The following is a 23,094-nucleotide window of genomic DNA, read 5'->3' as shown; positions in this document are numbered from 1 at the left end:
TAAGCCAAACGTCCCTAACTCATCAGCCAGCCGTCGACGGGCTGCTGCTTGAAAAACGACTTGCCCTGCAGCCACTTCCGGTATGCCTTGTAGCGCTTCTTCTGGGCGTCACCCTCGGTCACCGTCAGCGGACTGTCCGACACCCGCAGCAACTCGCCGTATAGGGCCGTCTCGTCGTCGGACCCGTCGGACCCCCCGAATCGGAGCCCAAGTCCGAGTCCAAGTCCGAGTCCGTCCGTCTTCCAGCTCCCGTCAACATACTCGTCGTACTCGTCGTTGTTGCTGACGATGCGGTCGTCGGCCACCTCGACGACGCCGCCGCCCTCCGCCTTGTCCGGCACGACCAGCCGCAGGTTCTGCAGGTGGCTGATGTAGCGTTCATAGTCGTCTGTCTCCTGCACCGATGGGTTCAGCGAGCCCTCGACCATCTTGGCCAGCGTCCATTGGGCTCGTCGCGTCTTCTCCAGCGTCGACTGCTTCTTCTGGCGTCGTCGCGCGTCCAACTCAGAGAGCGATAGCCCGCCGCTGTCACCACCCATCATCACCGTTGTCGTGTCAAGGCTGCTACCCTGTCTTCCTCCTCCTCCTCCTCCTTCTCCTGCCAAACGCCGTCCAGGACCCTGCGACGACATGATCGTCGCTGTCGTCGTCGCCGTCGTCGCTGCTGCTGTGCTCGTCGCCATCGTCCCCGATCCCGGACTGCTCGTCCCCGCACCGCCCTCCCGCATGATTCCCTGCAGTGACGCTGTGTCTGAGTTCCGATCTGATTTCGCTGTTGTTGTTGTTGTTGTTGTTGTTGCTGTTGCTGCTGCTGCTGCTGTTCCTGTTGACCGCACACTCGCTACATCGTCCGTCGATGCAAACGACACCTCCTTCCGATGTCGGCTTCGTTTCTTTTCCGTTGCTGCTGTTGCTGCTGCTGTTGCTGCATCCACATCGCCTCCATTGCCTCCAATATAAACCGCTCCCCCTCCTCCACCACCACCTCCTCCTCCTGTGTCGCTGCGCACCTTGAACGGACTCAGATCGTACTGGCCGTGGTGGGCTGGGCCCGGAGGAATGTATTTCATCGTCGACTTGATCCGAAAGGTGAACATCTTGGAAAAGGACGACAGGAAGAAGGGCCGGTAAAACTCGAGCCAGTAGTCGTCAAAATACGACAGTGGCTTGCTGGCGATCAGCCCGTGCCGGCTGTTGACCCGACGACCGCCACGTGTCAGCCCAGACGAGCCCCCGCCACCACCACCACTCGGATCGGCCGGTCGTTCGGCCGGCAACGGCGGCAGCAGCCGACGGCGCAGGTTCTCGGGCGTGAACCAGTGGACGTAGTCGCGGCGATGCTGCTGTTCCAGACAACGACGCGGGTCCGCGTGGTGCAGGTGGTAGTCGGTCGGCAGGTCCCAGAGCATCGGCTGCCCCGGCGCATAGACGTAGTTGCCGAGGAACAGATTGTAGGCCTCCTGGCGCTGGCCGTCCAGAAAGGAGTTGTTGTAGTAGCGCTTGAAGGACTCGAGCATGTCGCGCGAGTGGCTCTGCCACTGGTTAATCTTGCGGTACGTCTCCATCGTGTTCACCAGCTGCGAGCCGCCGTACTGCACCGCGATCGTGTCGCCGTGGTCGTGGTACATGTGCGTGAACAGGTTGACCGCATCCGTCTCCCATCGGACTGTCGGCTCGTCCAGGATTCCGAGCGCGTGCAGCTGGTGACCCAGCGCGCACTTGCCAATCACGAACTGCGCCGCGTTCGTCCGGTCCAGACAGTCGATGCAGTTTGTCCGTGCCACCCCGTTTTGTACTCGTGCTGGCGTTTCTGATCCAGAGCTTCCGTTTCCGCTGCCATCGCCCTCGCCGTTCCGGAAAAATCCTGTCGTCGCCACTACTCGCTCGGCAATCGCCTCCAGTACCTCGATCACGTTCACGTCCCGGCTCTTGTTTGCTCGCGACATGTCCCACGCGTGGTGCACAATCTGCCGATCCGCCGGCAGAAACTGGTTTAGGTACCGCGTTGCCCGCTGAAACTCCTCCAGCAGCTTCGACTCCCGCGGCGTGCTCTCGCGCGCCTTCACCAGGTCCAGCACGTAGATCGGCGCGCCGTACCGCGCAAACAGGTCGTCAAAGTGCAGCGCCGCCGCGCTGTAGAACGGGTCCACCAGGTTCAGCTCGATCGGCGGCTTCGGCGTCACCCCCGTGTTCTCCTGCGTCCAGTACAGCGGAATGCTGCCGCGGTGCTGCACGTACGACGTGTACTGCGCATTGGCAAACAGCCGCCGTCCCGGTGAGTGGAATGACGTCGTGCTGGCCTCCGACACGATCTGTTCCGTCTCCACGTCGTTGGCCACGTATCCGAGGTCGTTGGCGCCCCGCTTGAGAAACCGCGCTCCTGCAAAGTGTCGCGATCGTCGCGCGATGATCGCCACGTACGCCGTCCGCCCGTAGATCGAGATCGACGCCTGGTCCATGTAGCCGTGTGTGATTGGCCGGCACCAGTCGAACGGCGCCGCCAGTGCTGCCCGTGCTGCCTGCAGCAGGTGCGTGTTCCATACAAACATCGAGTTGTGGTCCTCGTCGCACGGCCATCGTCGCCCCGACGCCAGTGCCGTCCGCTCCTTGCTGATGTTGTGCTGCAGCGTGTGCGTGAGGTCGTACGAGTAGCTGAAGTAGAACGACTGCGCCAGGTTCACCTGGTTAAAGATCGTCAGGAACCGCGCCTCGTCCGCACTGCTGACGCTGGGTCCGCTGTGGTGGTGGGCTGTGTTGCTGTTGGTCGTCGTGCTGCTGTTTGCTGCGTTTGTCGTCGTGTTGCCGTTGTTGTTTCCACTCGCGTTGCCGTTGCTGCTCCCATCACCCCCCCCTCCACTCTCCCCAGTACTGCTCGACACGTGCTCCAACGCCCGTCCGGCCCCCCGTCCCGGCGTCAGCGGCACCAGTTCTGTCCCCGTGATCTGGTAGATCGTGTGGCCCCCGATCACCGCCACCGTCGACTTCTTCGTGATCAGCATCATGTAGTACGGCCCCGTAAACCGGATGAACCCCAGCAGTCCCCACATCGTGCACCGCACCTTGATCCCGCCCGTCAACCGGTTCCCGTCGTCAATCGTGTCCAGCAGCTGGATCATCTCCTTCTGGCTGTACACGATCCGGTCGTCCGTGAGGCTCAGCCCATCCTTGCTCGACGTCGTCCGGTCAATCTTCAGCACCCGGTACCGTCGTCCCGTCACGTCCTCTCCCACAATGTAGTAACGGCTTGCCGTCTCGTACAGCGTGAACTTGTGCATCTTGTGGCCTAGCCGTTCCTGTGCAATTGCCGTCCGTCGCTCTCGCCCTTCGGCTCCGCCACCTTGGCCGCCTGATCCTGCTTGCGCTGCGTGCGGTCCCCCGCCGCCTCCTCCTCCGCTGTTGGCCACCTCATCGTCCTCTTCCTCGTCCAGACTGCTGTCCGAACACCCTGAGCCCCTGACGCCGCCGTGGTCTGCGCTCGTCGCCCGCAGCGTCCGCAAAAATGGCTTCGCCACAACCGGATCCTCGTCGTCGTCATTGTCCTCGCCTGCGTCTGCCACCCGACTGCGCGTCTTCATCGCCGCCCGCGAAGACGCCGTGCTCACGTCCGTGTCCACGTCTGTCGCCGCATTGTTGCGCAGCTGTGGAAATGGCTGTATGGTCGACACCGTGCTCTGGCTGCTCGAATCGCTGTCTGCGTCGGCAGTGACGTCTCCTGTCGAGTTCTGCACCGCCATCCGGTCGGCTATGCAGTCTCATCAGCAGCGGCCAATGTCTTGAAGTCGTCACTTCTGCTATCGTTGCATCCATTTGCTCGGCTCTAGCTCCCGGTCAGCTGACCATGCTTGTGTGGGGCTGCGTCTCTGCCAATTCGGCATCGGTCACGTGGCTCTATCTCCACACTTGCCATTTAGCCTTTCAACGTCCCTTGTCTTCTCTGTAGAAGATCGTGTGAAAGCGAATCACAATGTGCTCAGCTTCCCGTGCAATCGCTCCGCTACTAGATAAGAATTTCGTCAGACAGAATTGTGGAGGAATACAGCAGACATCAGACCCCCGTCGCTCTTGTCTTATGTCACCAATGGCTCTCGAGCAAAAGCAGAACACACGATATCTTCAATTTTCCACATCGATCCAAGCACAATCAGAATCTGCTGCGCTATCGTTCAATGAGCCGTTCTCCACCCCACTGCCGGACAACTGGCACGTGCCATAGTAGCATGATCCGGCTGGCAGTTGTTGGTGATTGGCCGTCATTCGTCTGCATCGCCGACAGACTGCCGCGGATGCGGGAACCGGATGTCTGTTAGTCCACCATACGATATTCTGCATGGGCCCTTTTCCGACTTTGGCGTAGCCTACTGGACTGGCGGGCTGCAGGCTTATCTTGCCATGGCCTTGGGAGCCTCCGGCTCCGTACCGCTATGCTGAATGGGTAGTACATATAAACAGTGTGAAATCTGCTGCTAGGGCTGGTCGGAAGCCGAGTAGGAACGCAACCGATTTCTACCGGTCATCTCACAGCCAGCTTTACCAGAATGACTTTCTCGGCCAAGCCCAACATGCGCAAGTACCTCGACGCCGAGTACTGGCGGCTGGATACGGCCCAGGCCTCGTATGCCACGCGGCACGGCTGGTCCAACGAGGACGTCGACATTGTCCCGCCCGAGAAACGGACCTGGAGAGCGTACGTGACAGCGCATCGATCGCGGGAACGCAGACAGCGTGCTGACCAGATGTCTGCAGCTTCGACTATGCCTGGCTTTGGCTGGCGGACGGTGCCAACGTCGGCACCATGCAGCAGGCCGGCTCGGTCGTCGCCATGGGTCTAAGTTGGCGTGAGGCCTCTGTGGCCATGTGAGTGTTCTAATCCCTGAGCTTGAGCTTGGCTGAGCTTGGCTTCGATGGTCGGCCAGACAGCGGCGACATCTCGGCTGACGGCCATCCGTAGCGCCATCGGCAATCTTATGGCCGGCGCCGTCGTCGGGCTCAACGGAATCCTGGGGTCGCGCTGCCATGTGCCCATGTCCATCGGCTCCCGAGCTTCCCTGGGCTTCTACCTGTCCTACTTTGCCGTCTTTTCGCGCTTCGTCCTCGGCCTGATCTACTTTGGGTGTGTGCTCTCTTCTCCGCTGCTAGCGGCTGATCGTCTGATCGCCAGACGGACTAACCCGGCTTTCCCCAGCATCAATACGTATATTGGCGCTTCGTGCATGCTCATCATGCTTGAGGCCATTTGGCCTAGCCTCAAGACGTACCATAACGCGCTGCCGGCTTCCCAAGGTGTTGCTAGCAATAAGATGATTGCGTACTTTGTTTTCTGGATCCGTCAGTAGAAGCTCCTCGTCACCGTGCCTGTTCTTCTGCTGACCAGACGTCCGACAGTGCAATTTCCTCTCGTGATGATCCATCCCCGAAAGCTGCGCTATCTCTTCATGGTCAAGTCCACCCTCGCCGTCATTGCCGCCTTTGCCCTGTTGGGTTGGGCAGTGCACAGAGGAGGCGCCGGGCCTGTCTTTAGCCAGAAGGCAAAGGTCCACGGCGCCAAGAAGAGCTGGGCCTATCTTGCAGGCATTAATGTTGTTGTCAGCAGCCGAACAACGCTTGCCTTGAATATTGTGAGTGCGAAGATAGAAGAGAGAAGAGGGAGAAAGAGAAAGAGAAAGAAAGAAGAAGATAAAGCGAATCAAAACAAAACCAACACAACTAACCATCCAGTCTGACCTCACTCGCTACGGCCGCAAGCCGTCAGTGACCTACTGGCAATCGCTCTACATCCCGATCACGTACTGGGTCTTTTCCTTTATCGGTATCGTCGTCTCGTCAGCCAGCCAGGCCATCTACGGCAAGCTCTCGTGGGACCCCACGACGGTCATCGCCCGCTGGGACAGCCGGGCGGCCGCCTTCTTCTGTGCCTTTGCCTTTGGCCTGGCCACGCTCGGCACCAACATCTCGACCAATTCGGTCGCGGCCAGCAACGATCTCGCCTTCATGGTGCCGCGCTGGATCAACCTGCGCCGCGGCTCCTTTGTCGTCTCGCTCATCGGCGGCTGGGCCACGGCCCCGTGGAAGATCCAGAAGAGCGCCACCAGCCTGACCACATTCCTGAGCGGCTACGCCATCGTGCTGGCGCCCATCCTGGCTATCATGATCTGCGACTACTACATCATCCGCCGCGGCCGCATTCACGTGCCCATGCTGTACCAGAACGAGGGCATCTATCGCTACTGCAACGGCTTCAACTGGCGCGCCCTGGCCGCCCTCCTCGTGGCTGTGCCGGTCAACCTGCCCGGTCTGATCCACGCGATCAACAGCAAGGTCAATGTCGGGAACTACCTTTACTTTTGTGAGTCACGTGACCATACCAGCGACCTTTGCTTGCCTACTGACAGCGGCAACAAAGACAAGGCATCGTGGCTGACAGCGATGTCCATGTCTGGATGCATCTACACCATCCTGAGTCTCGCGTTTCCACCAAAAGACACCTTTGTCGAGGTTTCCGCATTCGAAGAGGGGGACACTTGGAACAAAGCAGGCAAAGATGACCGTGAGGCGGGCAACATTGAGATACCACGCTGTCGTGATTCGTAACCTACCACCATGACACATAGATGAAGCTGTCTCTTTCGATAGAGTTAATCAAAGAAGTTGCATGCTCTCGTGTGTCTTGAAACGCTCGCCAAACGTCTGGCCATTCCACCGTTCTTCTTCTTGTCCATCGGCCGGCCTCTCGAGCGTGGCCAGGCCGATCTGCTCAATGGCAAAGCTGGCAGCAACGGTGGCCTGTCTGGCAGCCACCAAGACGTCGTGGTCGTGCGAGGCCATGGCGAACGTGAGCGCGCCGAGAAACGTATTTCCGGCGCCGGTCGCATCTACGACGGCGCGCCGGCTGCCGTGGGCAAACGAGACGGCCGGCAGCCAGCGATGACGGCCGTGGATCTGAGTCGAGGACACGAGACAGCCGCGGCTGCCAGCACGAACGACAATGGTGCCGTTGCCATCGGGGCCGATGCCGGCGTCGAGAACGGCGTCTGCGTACGCCTCGACCAGGTCCGTCCGGAAGGCTGCATCGTCGGCCTCTTCCGGCGACACGGGGCCCTGGAAGAGCATGATGAGCTCCAGATGGTTGGGCGAGAATACATGCACGAGCCTGCAGGCGGCCAGATGGGCCTCTCTGGCCGCCGCGCTGACCTGGATCGGCAGCGGCTCCCACACAAGCAGCGGACGTCTCTCTGATGTATCACGTGACTGTGACCGCAGCCGGAGCAGCTCTCCGACCTGCCTCTCCAAGTCGGCCGGACCTGCCAGTAGGTGGAAGGACGAGGCGGCCAGCAGCGGCAGCGGCAGGTCCTTGGGCGTGGGCTGGAGCGGCGTCGTCGTGTAGTGAAAGGTCTTCCCTAGAGCCGACATCGGTTAGATGGCCGTTCTGTGGCTGCATTTCCACGGACTAACTGCTGAATGCGGCATCGTGATACTCGAGCAGGCCACGGGTCGAGAGTCGGGTAGGATCGACTTTGACAGTCAGGTCAATGTCCCATTCTTCCAGCCGGTCCAACACAGACTGCGGAAAGTCACTTCCGGCTAGGATGAAGCAGCCGACATCTGCGGCCTGGTCCCTGCCGCTGACAAGACGGGCGCCAAAGGTGGAAAAGGTGCCAGAGCCTCCAGGAATGTTTGTTCGTGGCGTCTTTCCAGGCGAGCGAAGCTCGTCTACCACCACCATCCCCAAGGACACAAAGGCAGGGACCCGTCCGGCCGTGTAGCTGGCCATTCTCGTGGTATATGGGTTGAGTTTGCTAGTGAATCTACAGAGTACTTTTGTTCTTCTGTGTCTTATTATTGCGAAGAAACTAGAAAAGTGGAGAGATCGGATATCCGCCATTTAGTGTAATTAGCAGTCTCCAGGCAGAGGCTAGCGAGACAGATGGACAGGAAGGGGGTCACCAATGATCAGTTGTCCAAGTAGCAATCAGCAATTTATTCCAGATGGACCCGTAGTCCTGATATCTATCCAACATAGCAGAGGCAAAACAGAGGCAAAACAAACGCCAAAGACCAAACATGCAAAACCTGCCTATGCAGACACCTCGACGGCCGGTCCCTCGGGCAGATGGCTGGCGGCGATGTTGCACTGGCGGAACAGGCGGACCTCGTCGGGGGCAAAGGCGCCGACGACGGAGTGGATGAGGCCGCGGTTGTGAAACAGCACGAGGTCGCCGGCCTTCCAGTCGTGTGGGTAGATGAGCTCGGGGGCGATGCCGGGGCGCTGGAGGCGGTGAATGATGTCGCGGACCTCGACGAGGTCGTCGATGACAGAGCCGTCAGCCAGATGCAGGCGACGGACGGCACTGGGGTGGACCTGCAGGGCGAGACGGCCAGTGACGGGGTTGCGCCAGCAGAGCGGCAGGATCTGGATCTTGTCCTGCTCGACGGGCGGCAATTCGGCGGGGGTGAGCTCGCGGCCCTCCGACACGAGCCCGAGGCCGTCGGAGCGCGACTTGGCCCCGCTCATCCAAATGTACGGGTGGGCGGCGTACTCGACGCGGGCAGTGCGGGCGAGCAGCTGATCGGCCGGGTTGAGCAGGTCGTACATGGTCTCGCCTGAGGCAAAGGCGGTGGTGCCAAGCGGCACGTCGAGCTCGTCGCCGGAGCCGTCGTCGTAGCGGCAGGTCTGGCGACGGCCGCCGGGCACGCGCACGGCCAGCAGCGTCGTGACGACCGGCGGCGCCAGTCCGTACAGAGCAGCGTCGATGTGCCAGCGGTAGAAGCGGGTGAAGTCGAGGTCTTCGGCGTCCGGGATCACGGTGGCATGAAACGTGCGGTGGTGCGGGTGGCGCAGCTGCACGTTCTGCAGGCCCTCGTACGCCTCGACAAAACCGTTGCCGATCACCTGCACCTGTGGCTGGTGTGGGATCGTCTTGAGATCTGGGTGCAGCACCGACTTCTTCGCATCCAACGTCTTGCCGTGGCCGTATGACGTGCCGGTCGGATCGAAGCGCTGCGTCAGCTCAAACTGCTTCTGGGGCGACACGTCGCTCTGGTTCGGGAACACGAGCACTTGGTTGCGGAACAGGGCGTCGCGGATCGCCTCAAAGTCGACGTCTGCACACGTCAGCCTGCTGTCTTCTGGCTTCACCAGAGGGTCGTGGCAGAGCTTACCGGGAGGTTACCGATTTCACGGGTATTCTCCCAAAGTGGGTTGTTGCACGTCGCATGCGGCGTGCAGCCGTGCCATTGCAGTTGCAGTTCGACTCACTTACCCGTCAGGTTCTCGATATCCACGTTGGTGACAATGGCTCCAAAGTTGACCTTGGACTTTCCGCCAACAGCGAGGGGTTCGATCTTGATGGAAGACATTGTGGGGATTGAAGGTCGGAGTGAAGGTGATCAGTGACAAGAGTGGCCAGGATGCAATTGTTTGTGGACTTGATATGAATTACTGAGTTGTCATGTTCCGCGTAATATATCCTATTTATCCTCCATCATCGGCCGCTTCCGGACTTCGGCCTTTGCCACTCGGCGCTCATTGCTAACCATTACGTCGACAGATCCGCTGCCTGTACACTAGCGCCGCACAGTATTGTAGCGGCGTGCTCCACCGGCGGCTGGCTCCGGGAGCCGGTTGTGTTAGTCATCGTAAGATACCATAGTCGTATGTAGCGAGCTGACGTCATGAGAGAAGCAAGAACTCTGTTTCTCCGTCCCAAAGCCGCCCTACACCTTTCCAAACCCTCCATCCAACAGGTCTGGATCTCCCTGTTCTATCGCCACGGCCAGACTCCGTAGTGGGGCCGTCTCCAAGGCCGACTGGACTCCACCGCCGCCCAAAAGGCTGTTTGCACGTGACCGTCGTTTAGCCATCTTCTCGGCCCGTGCATCAGCCATCAACTGCACCTCCTCGTCTGCCTGTGGTGTCGACGCGTCTGCTTCTGCGCCTGTCCCCGACTGTTCTGCCGGCTCTGTCGGTTCTGCACCGCCTCCTGCACCTCCGGCCGGCCCTCTTCCCCCGGCTGCCAGCCCCTGCTTCAGCCGCCTCTGCAGTCCGGTCATGAGCCCGCTCGCGAGCGCGAACCCGCCGATGCCGTCGTCACAGTGCAGCAGCGAGTACGCCCGCCGGGCCTCGTTCAGACAGCGCTGTGCCTGGATGTACTTGCCCTGAGCCACCCATGTCTCGGCCGCCAGCACGTGCCAGAAGGCCGCCTTGCGCCGCCAGCTGCCCCAGGCCGTCAGCGGTCCAGCCCCGACGGCCGGCCGGGCACTGCAGCAGGCCGCCACGCGCTCCCGCAGCAGCGCATCACCCACCGCGCCGGCCAGTCGCGCCTCTAGCAGCCGCATGCCCCAGCGCACGGCGTCGCCTACTGCTGCCGCACCGCCGCGCAGCCGCAGCAGCTCCAGCCCCAAGGTTACGCTCCGAAGCGCCCCGTATGCGTTGCCACAGCGCGTGTGGTACGAGTAGTACGCCTGCTCCAGCATGCTGTCGACCGTCTCCAGCTTCGTGCGCGACGATGCTGCCGGCGCCAGGATCAGCAGCGCCAACCCGCACATCTCGTGTGCGGCTGCGTGGTATTTCCACGCCTTGTCATTGGCAAAATCCGCCCGCAGAATGTCGTATGTCGACATCGCCAACTTCCAGTCTCGCAGCATAAAGGCGTAGTCCGCCAGCTTCCGCATCACCGCCTCTGACGCCTCGGCTGCGTAGTATCCCTGTTGTCCGTTGTAGCTCGATCCTCCTCCGCTGCCGCTGGCTCCGTGTCGTGACCCGCCGCTGCCGCTGTTCCCGTTGCTGCTGCTGCTGCTGCTGCTGCTGCCAAAACCGGCCCATCGCTTCGACAGGCTGATAAACCGTCCGCTTAGTCCCCGTCGCTTCGATGCCACCTGGTCGTTCCACACCGAAACGCTGCGCTCCATCGTCGGGATGATTGATTGCGTCACCAGCTCGCGCACAAACGTTCGGACTGCTGCTGCGTCTGACTCGAAAATGTATCGCGTCGGGCTTGCGTAGTCGTCCTCGTCGTCGTACTCGCCATATTCTCCCTTGCCCTCGCCCTCGCCCCCATCCGCCTCCTCCCTCTCGCCTTTCCGGTCCCACTCCCATCGCTCGCTTCGCTCCAAGTCGGCATACTCCTCGGCTGCTGTCATCCAGTCGCTGCGCGGCAGCAGAACGCTGTCGTCGTCTGTCTCTGCGCTCTGTATACTCCGGATCCGTAGCAGATGGCAGTGCAGCCCCAGGCTGCGCTTCATCTTCTCAAACAGCGCCATCGACTGCACAATATCGCCGCGCTCTTCATCGTGCACGAGCACGTAGTACCGCAGAAAGTCGCCGTCCACCCACGGCGGCAGCTGCCTCTCGCCCTGGCTGATGTCGCGGTACAGCTCCTGGAACGTCTGGATTGGCGACGAGTTGCGCGAGCTGATCGCGATCACACAAGCCACCGGGTGTGCAAACGTCTCGTGGCACGCCACCGGCAGCCCTGAGAGCAGTCGCCGCAGGTATAGCGAGTAGTAGGGCGACGTGGTCTCGGCGTCGAGCTCCAGGTCGTGTTGTTGTTGTGACTGCTGCGTTTGTTGTGACTGTTGTTGTTGTTGCTGCTGCTGCTGCTGCTGCTGCTGCTGTTTAGCCATGGACGTTGTTGGCTGTTGAAGCCCTCCCAGAAAGGACTGTTCTGCGAACCGGAGGTGCTGCTCGACCACGGCCTCGACCAGCGGGATTCGCGACTCGGCCGCATTGCTGGCCGACCGGCTGTTCATGCGTGCTCTTGCTGCCGCTGCCGGTGTCTCGGCCGCATCACCACCTCCTCCGTCTGCTGCTGATGCGCGGAGACTGCCGCCCCGCCGCAGGGCCCCAAACAACGGCAGCGACGGCGCCGTCACCGACGCCTTGACTACGCCGTGCACCGGCTGCGGCGTCTCGATGTTGTCGCCAAACGGCACGAAGCGCACGGCAAAGTCGTCGCGCGGCCGCGTCGTCCCGTTGCTGTCGCGCACCATCACGCGGCCCTGCACCTGCTCGCCAAACGGCTGCAATAGCTCGCACAGCCCACGGCTGAAGCCCTTCTCGCGCAGCAGCGCGTCCGTGTCGCGCGACGAGTACACCGCCACGTGCGGCACAAATGCCTTGAGCAGCAGCGACAGCGGCTCGCCCGCGCTCTCGGCCGCCGGACTCTCCAGCAGAGACCGCGAGAACGGCGCCCCGATCGGCGGAGCCGCCCCCGTCACCGTGCTCACCGTGTTCACCGTGCTGACGCTGTTGCTCCGGCTGCCACGCACGTCACCCCCTATGCCGATGATGGGCCCGGCCCCACCGCCTAGACTGCCCAGCATAGATGCCGCCATCGATGACGGTCGCGCTGCCGGCGAGCTGACGCGGCCCACCGGTGACATCGACCGCGATCCCGGCGGCGATAACGTCGACGCATACAGCGATGCTGTCGTCGGTGTTGGCCGCCGGATCGGAAGGCTGGCCTCCGAATGCGAGAGCGGCATCGGCCGTGGCGCACGGTGGTGATGGTGCATCTGGTGCGCTGCTCCGGTCGGCGGATCGTTGTCGAGTGAGCCGTGGCGGTGCTTCGGCAGCCTCATCGCCGTCGCCGCTGCCGGCAGCGACTGGATCGACTGGATCGACTGCGTCGGCGAGGCCACATCGTCTGGGTTCGGCATCAAGACTGCGTGTTAGAGCCGATGGGAAAGGCCCCGATCTGAAGAGCGTGCTGGGGAATGCGAGAGCAGAATGTCGATTGCTTCTCTTATCGTCCGTGTCGTCCGTTCCGTCTGCGTCGTCACTGTCGTCGCTGTCGTCGCTGTCGTATGCGTAGAAGAGCAGAAAAAGGCTGCAGAAGTGGCACCGAGCGGGCAAGTTGCCGACTGAGCGTCTACAGCGTGAATGGACAGAGACGGGCGAAGCTGGAAATAGTCTCCGTGGACGCTGTCTTATCGTTATCGTCACGTGTTGTGGGTCAGCAATACGGATTTTCAGTGGGACTACGGAGAACTCCGCAAGATACTTTTACTCGTACTCTGTCTACCTCGATACAACCGTCTCGCCTTGCAGCAACGTGTTCCAGTAATCCCAGGACTCCCAATCGTCTGCATAGGACCTGTCCAGGCTACTGTTTGGCTCTGCCCCAATATCTTCCTCTGCACTGGCGATGCTAGTCTTTTGCGCCTGTGCCCGCAGATCTGCAATCAGTGTTGTCGAATTCGGCACTTTCAGTCCGCCTTTGCATGCGCTCCGCTCGCGGGCTTCCCACGCCCGCAGCACCAGCTGCCGCACCGCCCTGCTTATCTCGTCCGTGCCGCTGGCCAGACTGGGCCGATGGCGGAACGCGTCCGCGACGAGCTGCCAGGTCGTGTCGACCAGCGTGCCCTCGGGCGCCTGGCTCTGGGACTCGATCAGTAAGAAGATGACCGCGTCCAGCTGCAAGCACATGTCCGCGTGCCAGCGGAACGGCGCCACGCTCTCGTCATCCAACCCACGTAGGAGCGTCTCCACCATTCTAACGGCCGTGGCAAAGAGCGTGTCGTGTTCGGCCTGCGGCATCGATGGCCGCCGGCTCGGGTGGTGGGCAGTGAGGCGCATCTTGGCCAGCATCGCGCTCGTGCTAGTCGCCGCGATCCGGTGCATTGGCAGCGCCGCGTCGACATGTCCCAGGTACGCGCTCTCGTACATCGCCGCCAGGTTGTCGATGAGTCTGTCACGCCGTGCCATCGGCGTTTTTGGGTCGTGCAACTCCCGGCCGTGGGTCAGCAGAAACTGGCAGAGTTCGTAGCGCATGAGACAGAACAGCATCTCGGTCGCCCGGTCCGTCACTGCCGGTGGCATGACCGCCATCTGCGGGCTAATGTCGCTGTCGTTCAGATTCGCTGGCAGTGGCACCGCCGGCACGTCCACAAATTGCAGCCCCTGGCCCGAGAGCTGTGCGGCCCGGCCGTCGATCAGCAGCATCTGCCAGAAGACCCGTCGCCGCATCTCTGTCTCGAACAAGGCCGACCCGTTTGCTGCGTTCGGCGTCGTCGTCAGCAGTCGTGACCCCATGCGCAGGCCGATTCCCGTCAAGATCCACATCGAACTGGCGTCAAAGACCTGGCGAGCGGCCAACTGCAACCATTAGCAAAGGGGGCTGGCCACGCTGCAGAGACAGAGACCTACAAGGTAAATGGTGTAGTCCTGGAGGAGCACGAGACTGTTGGTGTGCAGATAGCCTGCGGCTGTGAGTGCCTGCTGCGTGCTTGCCAGGTATCGCTGCAGGAGCGCCTGCTTCGGCTCGCCCATCTTGGCCCGGCACTCAGCCTCGCTCCAGGATGCCACAGCAGCTGCATACAGCGCGAACAAGAGCGGAACCGTCTGCACCAGCACGGCCGTAAAGTCTGCGGCGGCCTGCACAACCAAGTCTTGCACCTGGGGAGCGTAGATCACCTTGGACAGGGGGTTCACGTTTTGGAGAAACGTCTGCCAGAGCACAAAAGTCTGCACCGGCTGTGGGTGAGCACTCTCGAGCTCAATGTCGGCCACTATCCCGCCAAATAGAAGACCTGATGGATCTGCCAGCACGGGACCTCCGTACTCGCCAAGCACCGGCACGTGTGGTTGGCCAGCTGCCTGTGCAGATGAAGACGCTGGCTGCTCTGTAGACTCTCTTCGGATCTCCCCTGGAGTCCCGCTTTGCCGCTGGCGTTTTCTATGCGTATAAGGTGCCCGAGTCGTCCGGACACACTCGGCCTTCCACTGCACACACGCTGAACACGGCATCTTCCGGTCACAGCGCACTTTCCGCTGCTTGCAGAGCAGACAGGAATACTGCGCCGCTGCCGGTGCGTGGACTGGCGATTGTGTTGGGATGCGTGCCACTGGATTCGGCATCAAGTTGAATGTCTGTGCTGTTTTCCTTCCGAAGTCGTATGTACAATGCTTCACGTCCCTTGTTCAGACCGGAGCTTTCGGGACTTTCGTCGGGAAGGGACGACCGAACAACATCAAGCACAGCCAAACGCAGCCTAGCGGATCTGCGGCGGGTGTTAGCCCAGATCCGCTAAGCCTCCTTGGGCCACTCGCGTCGAAACAGTCGCTCCTCCACTGATTCAAGTCCTTGTCAGCCGGACTCTCTCCAGACGGAACCCCGAAGGTGATAGGGCAGTACTTTTTGTGGCCGCTTAAAAGCAGGATAGGACTTCCGAAAACGCGCAGACGGTCGAAGTGTGACACACGCATCGTCAGAACGAATTCAGCCCTGCTGAGCAGATCGCAATCCCAGTCTTCTCACCCTTGCACTGCAGCAACGTCTCGAGAGCATCGAAGTCGCTAAAAGTCCGACAAGTCGCCGGTCCCAAACCAAACGAGAGAGACGGACACGATGCGGGTCCTCTGCCTTCATGGCCGAGGCACGAGTGCCGCCATCTTCAAGTCGCAGACAGGTGTGCCAAAAGCCCCCCCTAGATACAGACGAGCTTCCGATCCGCTGCTGACAGCCTCACAGCAGCGATGCGGGCCAAGCTGGACAGTTCGTTCGTCTTTGAATTTGTCGACGGGCCGTTTCGCTGCACGCCAGCCCCGGGTATCGACACGCTCTTTGATTCGGGCACCTTTGCCTGGTGGCCGCAGGAGTCCGTCATGGGCATCCGTGCCGCCCACTTATGGCTGGACGAATACATGGCCGCTCATGGGCCCTACGACGCTCTCATGGGCTTCTCGCAAGGTTGCATTCTCATCGGCAGCTACCTAACCAGCTGGGCCCGCGATCATCCACAGCAAAAACCACGACCGCCACCCTTTCGCGCCGCCATCTTCGTCTGCGGTGGCATGGCCGTGTCCTGGATGGAGGAGCTCGGCCTCACGGTGTCGCCGCGGGCCCGCGATATTGATCAGCGCTCCGTCCAGTCGCTGCATCGCAAGGCCGGCCGTCTGCGCGAGCTGGCCGCCAATCCGGACCTGATCCAGCGCGGCGTCGGTCTCTGGGACGACACCACCGACCTCGTTCACTCGCCCGGATCACTACTGCCGCAGGGCGATCACGACGTCTTCGGCCTCGACTTCGCCTCTTTCCCATCCGTCGTCTTCATTCAAATCCCCACCGTACACATCTACGGCAGCAAGGACCCGCGGCTGCCGAGCAGCGTCCAGCTGGCTCACTTCTGCAAGATCCGCGAGATGTACGACCACGGCGGTGGCCACGACATCCCTCGGTCCAGTTCCGTGTCCTTGCATATCGCTGGCATGATCACCCGCCTCGCCGATGAGATCGACAAGCAGAAGGCTCAGCCTGTTGCCACCACCGGCACATAAAAAGCGATGCGGTATGCCGGGAGTTTGCGTTGCTAGATGTTGTGCTTGTGCGTTTCATATGCTACCCAAATAGACGAGAAAGGCTAGGCTGCTGTTACGTTTAGAGACATTGGTGCAAATAGGCCTTTCTGGCTGTCCGTTTTATTCGACACACGTATATTTAAATCATTGGTCGTCTATTCCCAGCACTACATTAAATCAGGTACCTGGAAAACAGTTAGCACACTAGATATTCTCCCGTGTATTAAGCTTACGTAGCTCGTTCCCCCTCCCAGGCGGACAGCCTCTGCATCTGCATGAGTTGCCATCTCTGTCTCGTACTTCTGGTAACACCATCGCACGACACAATGGCGACGATAGGCTCAAATTTGTGCCGTACATCTCTTGCAGATATCGGCGCCCAGACGTCACTATTCGAAAGGCGGGAAGGAGCACATTTCAAATGAGGGAAAGTGCCAACAACAAAGAGTAAGCACGACACTCCCCGTGCTCTTAGAAATGTCCAGGCAGCCATTGGTTACAATATGAAGCTACTCCAAAACACGACAGAACACTATCTTCGGTTGGTCAGATCAAGCTCGCACTTCGGACTCAATCAGCGCCCTGTATACTTCCCGTCGGAACCAGAATTTCACACCTATTAAGAGGCCTGTCTGGGCGTCTTATTGCACACCATACATCTTGTCTTTGTGCCAAGAACCAATCACACGCAAGGCGTTTCTACGAAGCATGGGGTGAGAATGAAGATGCTTGCTATAAGACACAAGCTTGTCCGCTCTCTGTCGTAGATGTTTGATGACCGCCCACTCACAGCATACTTTCTGCCCATTTTTTCTTCCCGCCATAAGCGTATCGAGTAGTCATGCCTCTTCCCACCGACAAAAAGGTTGTTGATACCGGAAAGGAACTCCTTGGTATCTTCAAGGACCTCGCTGGTCCTCATCCTGCGCCCGTCCTGGTATGTTTGCGTAGGGAACACATGCTCATCATCAGTGTCCACTAACACCTATTTACCAGCACACGCCAAGGGAATCCTCCTCAAAGGCTCGTTTGTGCCCACGGCCGAGGCCGCAGCCCTCTCGCGCGCACCGCATTTCAACCAGGCCTCCACACCCGTCATTGTGCGCTTCTCCTCCTCGACCGACATTCCTCAGATTCCGGACAATGATCCCAACGGCAACCCTCGCGGGTTCGCACTTCGCTTCGTCCTCGCCGAGAAGCCGCGCCGCCAGCACACAGACATTATCGCCCACAGCACGCCATTCTTTCCAGCCGCCACGCCAGAAGAAACCCTAGCTTTCTTCAAGGCCGTTTCAGGCGCCGGAACCAATCCAGATGCTTTCTCTGCTTTTGTGGCCGCCCATCTGTCTGCGCAGGCGTTCCTAGCTGCGCCCAAGCCAACGCCGTCCGCCTTTACCCACGAGACGTTCTATAGTGTCAACGCGTTCAAACTGATCAACGCCGCCGGCAGCGAGAAGTACATCCGCTATCGTGTCGTGCCCGTCGCTGGCGTTGACAACCTCGACGATGCGGCTGTGAAGACAAAGAGCGCGACGTTTTTGTTCGATGGCGTGCGATCCCAGATCCAGGCAGCCTCTGCGGCCAGGGAGCCCATCCGCTTCCGCCTGGTAGCCCAGGTAGCTCAGGATGGAGATGTCACTGACAACAACACGGTGCACTGGCCAGACTACGGTCCTGAAAAGCGGAAGGAGGTCACGCTCGGCGAGGTCACTCTGAACTCCTTGGTGGAGGATGATGCCGCTGAGCAAAAGTATCTCATATTCGATCCTGTGCCGCGTGTGGACGGTATAGAGTCGTCGGAAGACCCACTGCTAGACTTGCGTGCTGCGCTGTACCTCCTTAGTGGACGGGAACGCCGTGCTGCCTCAAGTGAGAGGGGTGGGGGTGAGTGAGATTTTTGGTAGAGCATGGGAACTTGGGGAAACGTTAGGACCCTCGTGCGCAGTACCTATCTCGACCCGATGTGTCACCATCTATCGCATTGATACACATCATGCTATGTGTACTTTTTACCAGAAAGGCAGTATATCTCGTTGGAAATGAAAGTCCCATGTCTGAGATGTCTGCTTAGAAAAGCCTCCGGTCAGATTATTGCGGCGAATGACATAGTCTAGCTGCCGAAATTCCTTATACAAGGTAAGACTATGTGACAAGCCCATCTGGAGCTCGCAATAGAGGACAGACAGAACAGTAGACAAAAATCACACACGGTGAATGTACTGTCCTGCAGTCAGTCGCTGCCCGACGGAATACGAGTGTAGGACATGCGGAAACAACAGACAAACCCAGAGTATGAAGCAGGAGAGGGTGGTTAGAGGCTCATGCTCGTGTCCCGCGGTTACCCCATGAGAGACACGGGACAGGGCGATGTATGTGAGCCAGTCGTAGCACATCTTCATACATTGGTGACTGTCGGTCCTTGTGTTGCAATTTTGTTCCGAAATCTGCCTTTGTGTATCCTTTTTAGTATCTGATAGACCCATCGTTATAGGTCGGCAAGGAGGGGGGACGCTCGTCCGGGAGAAGAAGCCAAACATGGATTGTATGGTGAATGTTGTGGTAGCTTGGGATCGAAGATCAGGATAGCACAGCCATAGTAAACAAATTAACGAAGCTATCAGCTTTGTCCATGCATGTGTCTGAACTGCCCAATATATTGGCCTGCTACCTGAGTCGTCGAGAAGGCCTGTCATTGGCGCCAGCTCAGCAGATATGTTGCCCATTGTGTCGACTCAAAGCAGAGAAACCGATCGCAGTGCAGCCTAGAAAGGGTGAGGGAACAGATCAACAGTTCTAGTCTGCGACACTGTCTCTTTTCGGCGAAACAGGACGTTCAGAACACGGAATGGTGGCAACATACTGGTGACAGTGCTTTCTGTGCGACAGCGAACGGTGTCAAAATGATTCTGCGTGCCGTGTAGACCTATATATATCCGCATATACTCTCGGCTGAGTAGGATAGGACACTCATTCATAGATCTAATATCTCGAAACTTGAACGGAGTAGAACGCTTGTCCTTCCTTCGGCTGTGAGATAAGAATCATGACATCAGCATGGGCCAGTACAGAGTCTGTGGCCGCGTTGGCATCTGGCTACGGCCATGGAAGCGGCCGTCCGAGACCTGGAGGAGGCCACCTTCAAGAGAAGCGCCGGGAGGAAACTTACGCAGACGACGAGGAAGACGAAGGGACCTGGAGTGATGGAAGCAGAAGTGAAAAGAGAGGCAGAAGGGAAAGCTACCATTATCGCTGTCTGGATGGGCCTGAAAATTGGGATCGTACTCACCGGCCCCGACTGCTTACAGAAAGGCGCAGTCCTAGCCCCAGCCGCTCTCGACAACGAAATGCCTTACGCGACACAAGAGACAGTATCAGACTGCTGCTGCCACCACAGCTATCAACGAGAGACCAAATGAGTGACGGAGGTCGCAGTGGCTCCTACCAGAGCAGTCATTCCTCTTCGTCGCGGCATCGTGCTGAAGCTCAAAGAAGGAAACTGCAAGTCAGCCGGTCTCAGGATGGTCGTAGTCGTGATCATTCTCCGGCATCGCAAGCACTGGGTCGAGTGTGGCCCAACGATCTTTATTTCGAAGATAAGAGAAAACACCAAGATAGCTCTCCGCACCAGCCATACGGCAGAAATCATCATAGAGACATGAGACGGAACGGAGGGTCAAAGTACGGCAGAAAGTCAGAGACATCGAGCCGTCGCCGAGACAGCACCCCGTGGCCGCGGCTTGAACATGTATCTGTGGATGAGCTCAGTGATATCGGCCGGAGGCACGGCGACCAACAAAAGCCTAGAATTAGACATTATGGCAGGAGTGAGGAAGTCCAGGAGGGACAGTCGTCGGTGCCCTCTTATTCGCGTACCGAATCAGTGGACGAGAATTATAGAGCAAGTCGGACGCATCGTCAACAAAAGAGAAGCCCATCGCCGCCATCAAACAGGGGCAAGAACGGCGAGGATAGGGGGCGATACCGGGAAGATGCCATGACAGAAGATGACCATCATAGCCAGCACAACCACAGGCGCAGTAAGGATGATCACGAGAGAACACCATCCGCGTTGGAGGCGGCTGTCCGCAATGCTCTGCGCGCCGGTACATTGGCAGCGCTTGACTGCCACGACAGCCCGGGCGACTGGCTGGGCGACAAGGGCACGCGCGTGGCTACGGCAGCACTGAAAGCCGCCATTGTCGACACATACATGGAGCACCGGCACCCACAAAAAGTCAATGGGATCCGACACACGGCCATGCGGCATGCGGCCGAGTATGCCATCACCAATGCACTTGCGGGGCCGCTGATGCAGTTCGCGGCCGAGGAGAGGAGGCGAAGACGATAAACACAGTGGCTGAGAACGAGAGGGGAAAGGAGCATCAGTGAAAATTGAAACGGCTGAAAACGGTCCGTGTTGATTTAGCTATGAGAATGAATATTGAGATGGAAACTTTTGAGTTGGGAACATTATTCAGTTACTCCTTCCGAGAACGGACATGGCAAGCCGGTCATGTCTTTCCCGTTGCCTTGTTTTGTTCACATCAAGGCAACTTGCAGCGCACAGTTCTCCGGTCGGGGGTTTCGAAATACTTGCTCGAAGTCGAACTGGGACAATTCAAACATTCTTGCTCGTCATGTGATAGAAGCGCCTTCCTTGGGCCCCTTTTCTTGCGTTTTCTGTTCTATGGATCTCGCCGTTCACTGGTATTGGCAATTATAGTATTTTTGAACATCTATTGAAAAGTGTCTTAAATACTCCAAGTTGATCAGCGACCCAACTGAAGAGACACGAGAAATGAATGAGAACGAGCCAGTATAACTACAGCGGTGAAGTGGTTTCTCAGTCAATACCAGATTAGGCAGTTTTTAGGCAGAGGTTATAGGGCCAAGCTCGCTAGATCTATCGTGGCTCGAGCACATGACTGGCTTATCGTGAGCTGATAAGCCGAACCACTCCGCAAACCGCTGCCAAACTAAACAAACCCAAGGCTGCGGTTGCGAAGCCTCCTTGCTAGGAATACTCTGGATCGGTGGCGGCAGAAGACACGCCGGCCATCTAACTCTGTGATCCGGCCTCTTCCGTACAGTCATATCTGCCACGCAGCGGCCGATCTCACCATGATCAGCAACGCGCAGCGCATCCAGTTCCTAGTTTCCCACGAGGAGGGATTTAGCAGGTAGCATCCTCTCATCTCCCTTCTTTTTTGTGTTAACATAGTTTCCGACTGACCGGCCAGATCTCGCCTGCCAGCACTCTACTCCGATTTCCGCGGCCTGTTAAATCACAACCCTGAAGGCTATGCAGCCAACGTCTCGGCCTGGCGGCGCGGCCTGACATCTCTAGTCCGACAGGGAATGCTGCCGCCTGCGTCGTCGAAGCCAACGTCATCGGCCGATGCGAAACACGCTCCGACAGGGGCTTCTCGAAACCGCCTGATCCTCTCCGCCGGCCCGCAGCTGCTCGACGCCCTGCAGAGCGACCGGTACGGCGCTCCGGACGCGCTCGATGCTGTGCTTCGCGAGGCTGTGCAGGACCGCGACCTCGTACCTCTGACGGCCTTTCTGAGCGCAAAGGAGAGCATATACGGTCGCGGCGGTTCGTGGGCCTCGTGGGCCGCCGCCGTCCCTTGGAACGTGCTGTCCTGGGGTCTGCACCAGCTGGGTGGCCTCAGCGGCCTCAGCGGTCTCGGCAGTGGTAGTGGCGGTGGCAAGATCCCGGCGCAGCAGCTTGTCGTGCTTGCCAACGTTGAGGAGGCAGCGACGGCGTTCATCGAGAAGACGGCCGGTCTACGGTCGCGATTCGAACGGACCTGGTCGGTGGCGCACTTCAAGCGCACGTTTGGCCAGCCAGGCTCGATTCTGGACGACTATGACGACTTCGACGAGCAGCTGCTGCAGCAGCAAGAAGAAGGAAGCAGCAGCCGCAAGAGAGCAGCGCTTTCCGGCGCAGACATCGATGTGCTGCTCGTGTTTTTGTCACGTGACAAGCACCTCGTTGCCTATGACGGCCGGGTGGTGACGCTGCTCCAGGACGGCGGCGGTGGAAGTGGCTCGTCCAAGACGACAAGAACAACTGCCGTGGCCATCACGGAAGAAGACAGCGCGGTGGCACAGCTGCGGGAGCTGCTGGAGTCGTTGACGCACCAGACAGACGTGTTGAGCCGGCGCGTGGACGAGCTGACGGCGACAGCTCGCGACGCGGCGACTGTACGCAAGAACCGGGTGGCAGCTCTGGCGGCACTGCGGCTCAAGAAGCAGACGGAGACGGCGCTGGCGACACGATTCGCCACCCTGGCCCAGGTCGAGGCGGCGGCTGCCCGTATCGAACAGGCCGCCGACAACGTGCAGGTTGTGCAGGCCATGGATGCCAGCGCGAGCGCGCTGCAGTCGCTCAACGCGCAGGTCGGGGGTGCCAGCGGCGTCGATGAGGTGGTCGAACGCCTGCGCGAACAGATGGACGCTGCTGACGAGATTGGCCACATCCTCGCCGAAGAGGCCGGCGGGTCGGCTGCTCTAGAAGTCGACGACGCTGAGATCACCGCTGAATTGGCTGCCCTGGAAGAGCAGCAGATGCAGAAGCTGCAGGGACAGACGCGCGTCCACGACGAGGACAAGGAGGCAGCTGCGCAGGAGACCATGCGACGTCTCGCGGCCGTTGGCCCCGTCCCCGACAGCGTCCCAGTGCCAGACCACTTCTCTGAGGGCGCGCTGGAGGCTGTGTTGGAGGCTGAGACTACCGCCAGCTTGCGCGGGCTGTCGATCAACGAACCGCCGGCCAGCTGACCCGGCTGACTCTT

The 23,094-nt window shown here is 59.5% G+C and overlaps 9 protein-coding genes across 9 annotated transcripts; 5 read left to right on the top strand and 4 right to left on the bottom strand.

The window, feature by feature from the left end:
• Positions 1 to 14: 14 nt before the first annotated feature.
• CMQ_1548 (polyphosphoinositide phosphatase fig4) lies at positions 15 to 3,734 on the bottom strand (the record flags this gene model as incomplete). Its single annotated transcript, XM_014318627.1, has 1 exon — positions 15 to 3,734. One exon carries the CDS (start codon positions 3,732 to 3,734, stop codon positions 15 to 17), a length of 3,720 nt encoding a protein of 1,239 aa, XP_014174102.1.
• Positions 3,735 to 4,535: 801 nt separating this feature from the next.
• CMQ_1213 (ncs1 allantoate transporter) lies at positions 4,536 to 6,588 on the top strand (the record flags this gene model as incomplete). The annotated part of the gene is made up of 5 exons (XM_014318292.1): positions 4,536 to 4,684; positions 4,744 to 4,854; positions 4,949 to 5,325; positions 5,383 to 5,615; positions 5,716 to 6,588. The coding sequence occupies 5 exons, from the start codon at positions 4,536 to 4,538 to the stop codon at positions 6,586 to 6,588; spliced, it is 1,743 nt and encodes a 580-aa protein (XP_014173767.1).
• A 48-nt stretch (positions 6,589 to 6,636) lies between these two features.
• On the bottom strand, positions 6,637 to 7,768 carry CMQ_915 (carbohydrate/purine kinase; the record flags this gene model as incomplete). Its single annotated transcript, XM_014317994.1, has 2 exons — positions 6,637 to 7,394; positions 7,450 to 7,768. 2 exons carry the CDS (start codon positions 7,766 to 7,768, stop codon positions 6,637 to 6,639), a joined length of 1,077 nt encoding a protein of 358 aa, XP_014173469.1.
• Positions 7,769 to 8,071: 303 nt separating this feature from the next.
• Positions 8,072 to 9,354, bottom strand: CMQ_1712 (alpha-ketoglutarate dependent xanthine dioxygenase; the record flags this gene model as incomplete). Its single annotated transcript, XM_014318791.1, has 2 exons — positions 8,072 to 9,099; positions 9,258 to 9,354. The coding sequence occupies 2 exons, from the start codon at positions 9,352 to 9,354 to the stop codon at positions 8,072 to 8,074; spliced, it is 1,125 nt and encodes a 374-aa protein (XP_014174266.1).
• A 357-nt stretch (positions 9,355 to 9,711) lies between these two features.
• CMQ_1344 (fungal transcriptional regulatory protein) lies at positions 9,712 to 14,854 on the bottom strand (the record flags this gene model as incomplete). Its single annotated transcript, XM_014318423.1, has 4 exons — positions 9,712 to 12,253; positions 12,309 to 12,824; positions 13,020 to 14,092; positions 14,144 to 14,854. The coding sequence occupies 4 exons, from the start codon at positions 14,852 to 14,854 to the stop codon at positions 9,712 to 9,714; spliced, it is 4,842 nt and encodes a 1,613-aa protein (XP_014173898.1).
• Positions 14,855 to 15,344: 490 nt separating this feature from the next.
• Positions 15,345 to 16,273, top strand: CMQ_820 (ef-hand calcium-binding domain protein; the record flags this gene model as incomplete). The annotated part of the gene is made up of 2 exons (XM_014317899.1): positions 15,345 to 15,405; positions 15,468 to 16,273. The coding sequence occupies 2 exons, from the start codon at positions 15,345 to 15,347 to the stop codon at positions 16,271 to 16,273; spliced, it is 867 nt and encodes a 288-aa protein (XP_014173374.1).
• Positions 16,274 to 17,135: 862 nt separating this feature from the next.
• CMQ_1169 (catalase domain containing protein) lies at positions 17,136 to 18,186 on the top strand (the record flags this gene model as incomplete). Its single annotated transcript, XM_014318248.1, has 2 exons — positions 17,136 to 17,208; positions 17,291 to 18,186. 2 exons carry the CDS (start codon positions 17,136 to 17,138, stop codon positions 18,184 to 18,186), a joined length of 969 nt encoding a protein of 322 aa, XP_014173723.1.
• A 1,151-nt stretch (positions 18,187 to 19,337) lies between these two features.
• Positions 19,338 to 20,642, top strand: CMQ_562 (uncharacterized protein; the record flags this gene model as incomplete). The annotated part of the gene is made up of 1 exon (XM_014317641.1): positions 19,338 to 20,642. One exon carries the CDS (start codon positions 19,338 to 19,340, stop codon positions 20,640 to 20,642), a length of 1,305 nt encoding a protein of 434 aa, XP_014173116.1.
• Positions 20,643 to 21,415: 773 nt separating this feature from the next.
• CMQ_1348 (snf7 family protein) lies at positions 21,416 to 23,080 on the top strand (the record flags this gene model as incomplete). Its single annotated transcript, XM_014318427.1, has 2 exons — positions 21,416 to 21,474; positions 21,535 to 23,080. The coding sequence occupies 2 exons, from the start codon at positions 21,416 to 21,418 to the stop codon at positions 23,078 to 23,080; spliced, it is 1,605 nt and encodes a 534-aa protein (XP_014173902.1).
• Between the last annotated feature and the right edge of the window lie 14 nt (positions 23,081 to 23,094).

Source organism: Grosmannia clavigera (genome assembly GCF_000143105.1).
Source record: "Grosmannia clavigera kw1407 unplaced genomic scaffold GCSC_140, whole genome shotgun sequence".
In the NCBI taxonomy this organism is placed as follows: domain Eukaryota; kingdom Fungi; phylum Ascomycota; class Sordariomycetes; order Ophiostomatales; family Ophiostomataceae; genus Leptographium; species Leptographium clavigerum.
The sequence above is the reverse complement of the archived record's forward strand: the minus strand, read 5'-3'. Positions and strand labels throughout refer to the sequence as shown.